This window comes from Macrobrachium rosenbergii, chromosome 43, assembly GCF_040412425.1.
Source record: "Macrobrachium rosenbergii isolate ZJJX-2024 chromosome 43, ASM4041242v1, whole genome shotgun sequence".
Taxonomy (NCBI): Eukaryota; Metazoa; Arthropoda; class Malacostraca; order Decapoda; family Palaemonidae; genus Macrobrachium; species Macrobrachium rosenbergii.
The window spans coordinates 29,412,451-29,419,879 of NC_089783.1; the positions used below are offsets into that span (position 1 = coordinate 29,412,451).

The window sequence follows — 7,429 nt, forward strand, 5'->3', positions numbered from 1 at the left end:
TCCAAGTAATATATCTCCAAATATGTCAAGATTAATAATAATAATAATAATAATAATAATAATAATAATAATAATAATAATAATAATAATAATAATAATAATAATAATAATAATAAAAATTATTATTATTATTATTATTATTATTATTATTATTATTATTATATATTATTATTATTATTATTATTATTATTATTATCATCATCTTACATAATAAGAACGTAAAGACACGAAAATGAAAGGGGTGAAAATGATTACACAAATGTCTTCACAAGTCACATAAAGTTGGTTGGTATTGTGTTGAGACCAAGTGACAGGTTCTTGGCAGGTTAAATGAAAACCAAGATACCTCAGAAATACTAGTATTTTGGATGGTCCCTATTAAGATGAGTGAATACCTTCAGACAGTGCAGCATTCCATGGGAATCTACTGTACAGTTGAATTCAAGATTTTGGTACAAATGGGTAGTTATGGTGATATCTGGCAACTCCACAGCATAACAGTTTCCTGCTTTAAGCAAATGAACAGTTGGCAACTTACTTTTGAAACCAAAATTGCTAAACATGTATAAATGTAATCAACAGCATATTTACTGATGATGAAGAAAAGTTGATTAAGTAACAGCATAAAAGAATATCATTTTGGAAAAGCCTGATGTCTCTTTAGCCTGCCTTGATGTGTACAAAAATTTATGAGACCAACTATTCATGATGGGTGGCTATCAATTTGGATAGGTCCAGTTCAGTGAGCTCAAGAAAATTCTTCTCATAGATTTTAATTCTGTATGAAATTCTTCTCTGGTTTTTGTTCCCGAATAGATGCAAAGTCTGGTCCATACCTTTCATTTCCACAAGAGGTAGCACCCTTACCTCTATTTTACTAGTGGAAGGTGATGCTGACTCTCAGTGCCCAATTGGCACAGTAGGGTGCTACCAAATTGTATTCACATCTGAATTTTCCAGAGAAAGTTCAGTTCAGTTCGGTGTAAAATTATCCTTTTATTCTTCTTTGTTTATGTAACATGATATAGAAAAATTCTTCACGTTTAGTTTTCCTCCAAATCAGTGAAGGAGAAGTAAGTCTTGCAGAATCTGGCTCCCGAAATGGACGACAGAATTCATCAAACTGAATAGTTGTGCGTTGGACATCTATTAACTGGCTACAACGACGAAGCATCAATTGGTGGATATACCTAGTGGAAATGGTAGATCTATAGGAATATTTACACCAGTTAGATTCAGCACAAATTCGAAGGAACAGAAATAAGAAAAGAACTATTAGTGTTTACCTGGACGCGAGGGTACCTACATGACCAATTATCTGTGGCATCAGCTCAAAGTAAAGGCTAATGGGGAAGAGAATTTTCAAAATATGTAGGTAAACCCTGTAAAATTCCCAAGAGAAAAAAAACAGATTTAAAATGCGAGGCAGATAGAGCAAATAGCAAAATAAAACTAACATTAGAAATAAAAACTTTAAAATTCAGTACTTTCCTGAATTTCCACGAATAGGGGACATGGAAGCTGTAGAGGATGGTGAGAGACAGTTATGAGACATTGTTAAAGCCTAGCCAGATTGCTGATCTTAATTAAACTTGCCACTTTAAAGGATAGCCCATAAATTTGCATAAAGACTAAAATTTCCGTATCAATAGGCTAACTGAATAGAGAAAAAATGACATAAAAGTGAATTTAGATGTGTTGATTATGGTAATATGTCCAATTCCAGATCAGTGAACAAGTGAAAAATACGTACCACTGGAACACAGAACTGGCAAGATTAACAAAAATAAAGAAACGTACTAGTAAGAATTAACCTAACAATGTAGCAAAGTATGCTACACTGTAGTACTGAACTGATGTAGGCCTATAGTTAATCTAAAATTATGACTAACTTATGGTCATAACAATCAGGCTGATTCCAATGCAGAGCTCTCTAAAAGGGATTATAATGCACATAAGATAATTCAGTTAGAATGAGTTTATAAATCTGTGAACAAGCAATGTATCCAGCAATTAGTAAAGAAAGTAGACAGACCTGACTAAAATTCCGAGCAAAAGAAGCAGAACGGGGTATCTCCTTACGTGAAATGCAAAACATTTGTCGTTTTATACCTATGTGTTGAGTGAGCCATGGAAGTTTTTAACTGACAGCCGTTTTGAATATATGATACAGTAATGTCAATGCATGTAATAACCAAATACGTTTTAAAAGTATTATTTAATGAAGCAGTGAGATCAGGCAAAATTTCATAACCGCTGCTTAACAGTTCAAAGAAAATCGACCAAAACTGCCCACATGACGTATGTGAAGCTCAATTGAGTGAGCGATGGGAGTTTTTAACTGACAGCCGTTTTGAATATATGATACAGTAATGTCAATGCATGTAATAACCAAATACGTTTTAAAAGTATCATTTAATGAAGCAGTGAGATCAGGCAAAATTTCACAACCGTTGCTTAATTGCAGTGCAAAGAAAATCGACCAAAACTACCCACATGACGTCTGTGAAGCTCAACCTGTTTTTTTCCTTACAGTACAACTGGTGTGTCAACAAGTCGTATTACTGATGATCAGTGTGATTGTGTCTGCCATTGTCATCAGAATATCAAGGGACCCGCACTCGTCAGGTATCCCTTCAATGATCAAGGGACCAGTTACAACTCTCACCTTTTTCCTCTGTCTAAGAAACTACGGCAGTCTCGTAAGTAATTATTTTTCATTTGAGCTAAATTCCCATTATTTCTTTACGTTAGCATCTACTTATGCCTAAGATATTGCGACAGTCTCTGAAAAATTGTAGTTTTATAATTTTTATGGTAAATATTGTCATTTGGTCCTCATTGCAATCTGTTGTGCGTTCGTTATTCTAATTCCCTCCTCTTATAGTATAAGACTACTGTTTTCTTCTGTTCTGTTTGACTTTGTTGTCATGTCATATTTTATTTGCTTATATACATACATACATACATACATATATATATATATATATATATATATATATACATATATGTATATATATATATATATGTATGTATGTATGTATGTATTTATATATATACAGTACATATATATATATATATATATATATATATATATATATATATATATATATATATATATATATATGTGTGTGTGTGTGTGTGTGTGTGTGTGTGTGTGTCTGTGTGTGTACAATATAAACTTCCTTCAAAAGTTAGTTGCGTTATACAAACCTTTTCACTCAGTTATTCGTGGACACAATTTTCTATATACTGTGTAGTAATAAAAGTTTTAACTTGGATTTTTTAAAGCACACGATAAAATTATCTTAGCTGGAAATGTCAAGGTTACATGATTAACTCTAACTAAATAAAGAGTCTATATTAAATCGTTTAATTTATTTTTTTTTACTCCTTTCAACGTATTTTGAATTTGTATTTCCTCATTCATTTTTAGATTCTCAGATTAATTTACTGGTTAACTTGGTTTAATAAGTTTGAAATCATACCCCCGGGATTAAGATATGATCTCTTGTATCTTTAACTAACAAATTGTTATTTTCATTATGGTTTCGAAGGCAAAATATTACATATAATGTTAAAAATCAGTGTGGATTCACTTTATTATTCACTCTTATTTAAAATCTATACGGAGAGCTTTGGAGAGTCATCTCACCTCTCGTTATCAACAGAAATTTTTTTTATTTTGACAGTAAAATTGCTATCGTGGATTTTATTGTTCAACGACCATGATAGCATGATAATGACATGTCAAGGAAATAGAGTTTACACTGATGACTACGGCAACATGCAATATTTTGTGTTGAAAGTAACATTTACAGTAATATTTACAATTATAAGGACAAAGTTCCTCTTTGAGGCTTTGAACCGCTGACTTGTGATTTGCCAGGTCAACACTTTATCCACTTAAGCAGAGTAACAATAAAGTGAATGGAACCAGTTACAGAAGATCTGAACCATTGACCAGCTGTTTAATAAGACTAACATCCAATCCACTCAGTCACCGAGGCATTAAACCAGATATCTAGTTCCTTTTATTCCCTCTGTAAACAATAAGTCAGTGGTTCAAATCCATTTTAATTGTTCCCATTCACGTCATTTCTTCTGTGCTTGTGTGCAATGTTGTCCAGGTAAAACACAGGTTAGCAGTTCACATCCCCAAAGTGAAAGTTCGTCTTTATTATCAATTTCCAAGTGAGGTTGCCTGACTATATAAACAAGCAGAGAGAGGATGAAAAAGTCATAATCCTTATCACTTCCCTTCAGCTCTCAAGGATGATCAAACCAGATGAAGAGGAAGTGGCAGACGAGTGTTTTGGTGATATCAGGAAACGAGACCACCATTCCGGCAGCATCGAGTGGCTCATTCTGGCAGCGGTGATCGACCGTCTCTTTTTCATCCTGTATTTCGCTATTTGCATGATCAGCCTCATCCGTTTCAGCAGCGTTCTCTGAGGCTTCGTTCATATTCTTTCAGGTTTCGTGTGTATTTAAGCTACATTCTTCAAGCGCCGTGTACTTTCTTTAAAATTTGTGCTCTTTAATGTTCAGTTCACATTTTAACTTCGTAAAAAAAATTTTTTTTTTTTAAGTTCAGTCCTCTTTTCAAGGCTTCAAATACATTCTTTAAGGTTTTCTTTAATGTTCACTTAACATTTTAACTTCGTAAAAATTTTTTTTTTTCAAGTTCAGTCCTCTTTTCAAGGCTTCAAAGACGTTCTTTAACGTTCATCCAACTTTTTAAGGCTGCATTGTACTTCCTTTAAAGCTAAAGATCACTTTTTAAGGTTTCATGTACTTTCTCTAAGGACCATCACTTCTAAAGGCTTCATGTGCGTTCTTAAAAGTGCAGTTGACTTCTTTAGCCTTTGGGTGCTTTCTTTAAGTATCAGATCAATTTACAAGGCTTTGGGTAATATTTTTAAAGCTTGATTTACTTCGTAAGATTGTTGTGTCTTTTTCACGTTCTCAAGCGCAGCGTGCTCTCCTTAAAACTCACTGAGTTTGGTCAGCATCACTTACTTTCCATGAAGCTTTCATTAATTTTCTCAAAGATAGCCATTCACTTTTCAGACTTCAGTAAATCTCCCAGAAGGAGAGTCGTTCGCTTTTATTCAAACATTTCGCGAATTTTCTTATTGCATCCACTTAAAAAGCTGATGTATTTTAATGCAGTTTATTTTTTGTTTAATATTCATAGTGCCCAGTTCAATGAAATTTTAGTAATATAATTCTATACTTTCTCGTTAATGTTGATTAATCTTTCTTTTCATTATTCCCATTTTATTTCACGTCTCATATATATTATGCGTTCTGCACTATACACCATCATTTACAACTTCATACATCTTAATCCCCATTTCTAATCCCCATTCCTCTGAAATTCGACGGAGTTTTCTTCACAACATTGGCGATAAATATGTCTTCTGAGGTGAATTATGACTATGCTTCCTTTTTCATGTTTCTTATGTTTTTTTCCTGTGAAACGAAAAGTCTGTGTCATGTTAAATCTGTAGTGATAAAACGAAATAAAGAAATGGTTCACTTTCTTCGTTTCTTTGTATGCTGTAATGTGATAATCATTGTTATTTTCTTATTTGTATCGGTAATAGTAGCTTTATTTGTATCACATAATGAAAATGCCAAAAGTAATAATAATAATAATAATAATAATAATAATAATAATAATAATAATAATAATAATAATAATAATAATAGATATTTCATTACCATAATGCACATCAGCTATCTACAAAATGATTCACATTTAGCTACTTACTGCTGTGTCTGTTTCTTGCCACAAACTTTACACACACACACACACAGAGAGAGAGAGAGAGAGAGAGAGAGAGAGAGAGAGAGAGAGAGAGAGAGAGAGAGAAACAGAAAAAAGGGTAAGGACTAGCATTGGGGGGCCGAGCGTAACCTAATAATAGGGGCGTGACTTTGGTCAGGATTGGATTTGCATCGGTTATAATTAACAACAGTGAAACCTAAACGCCCTTAAGCTGGTTTATTTGATACGTTAGGGCTCGGACGCAAAATATGCACATAAGAGTGCTTGTGCAAACACATTTACACACACACAAACATAATATATATACATAAATATATATATGTATGTATATACATATTTAGATATATATATATATATATATATATATATATATATATATATATATATATATATATATATATATATATATATATATATATATATATCACATATAACCACAGGTTATGTGTGATAAATGAATCACGTACAAAAGTGATAATAATCATATATATATATATAAATATATATATATATATATATATATATATATATATATATATATATATATATATATATATATGAACAGTTCAGATATTAAAATATGAGTGTGTCCGTGGCCGTTTTTGTCGTTTATCTGATGCCAAGACCTGTTAAGAGCAAAGAGCTATAGATGGGTACACACACACACACACACACATATATATATATATATATATATATATATATATATATATATATATATAGATATACATATATGTATATAATATATATATATATATATATATATATATATATATATATATAATAAATATATAAATATATATATATATATATATATATATATATATATATATATATATATATATATATATATATATATATATATATGTGTGTGTGTGTTTGTGTATATACATACATACATACATACATATATATATATTATACATATATGTATATATATGTATATATACATATATATATGTATATATATATATATATATATATATATATATATATATATATATATATATATATATATATATATATATATATATATATATATATATGCTAGATGCGAATGCAGGGCCTTGAGTTTATTGGCACAAGGGGGTTGCATCCGCCCATGCTTCCTTACATAGCAATATCATTCAGTCAATCAATTATACAGGCAATTATAAGAGAAAATCTAAAATGACAAGAGTGTTTTGACAATTAATTCAAGGTTGTGGATATATATTTTAGAAAATTTGAGTCATCGCTATTTACCATATCTTTCAAATTAATTGATGGACTGGTGCGTTACTTTGCAACAATGTGTTTCACGTCCTCCCCTAATTTTTGGTAATAAATTCAGTTTCCAAATTCAGCTTTTTCAGGCACTTTACTCTTGAATTTGATGGAGCAACTAGCAAACTGATTAGCGCTTCGGGACACACGAGCTGGGGTACTACTGAACTTGTCCTGAGTATCTACTTATAGTAAATTCCTCACTACCCTCAACTGTCCTCTTCGTCTCCACTATTCTTCTCCCTAGTCTTCCTTTACGTCATTGCACCCCATAGCGTATGTTACTTTCTTCATGAATGTGATTGTTTTTATTTTGTTTACATAATTTTGTGATGAAGGGTTATTTCACGTTTATTCTAAATTCAC

General features: G+C 31.4%; 1 protein-coding gene across 4 annotated transcripts in view; it reads left to right on the top strand.

The window, feature by feature from the left end:
• Window positions 1-5,545, top strand: part of LOC136828708 (neuronal acetylcholine receptor subunit alpha-7-like) — a 40,178-nt gene extending 34,633 nt beyond the window's left edge. For 2 of the 4 annotated variants that reach the window (XR_010850191.1, XR_010850192.1), the window contains 3 exons: window positions 2,536-2,702; window positions 4,267-4,533; window positions 4,632-5,545. Coding sequence is in view for 2 of the 4 variants with exons in the window: in XM_067086842.1 (XP_066942943.1) it covers window positions 2,536-2,702; window positions 4,267-4,455 (356 nt within the window). In the remaining 2 variants the exon portion in view is untranslated. Of the gene's footprint in view, window positions 1-2,535; window positions 2,703-4,266 lie in introns of all 4 variants that reach the window. The other 2 variants (XM_067086842.1, XM_067086843.1) reach the window with 1 other exon arrangement.
• Window positions 5,546-7,429: the final 1,884 nt, after the last annotated feature.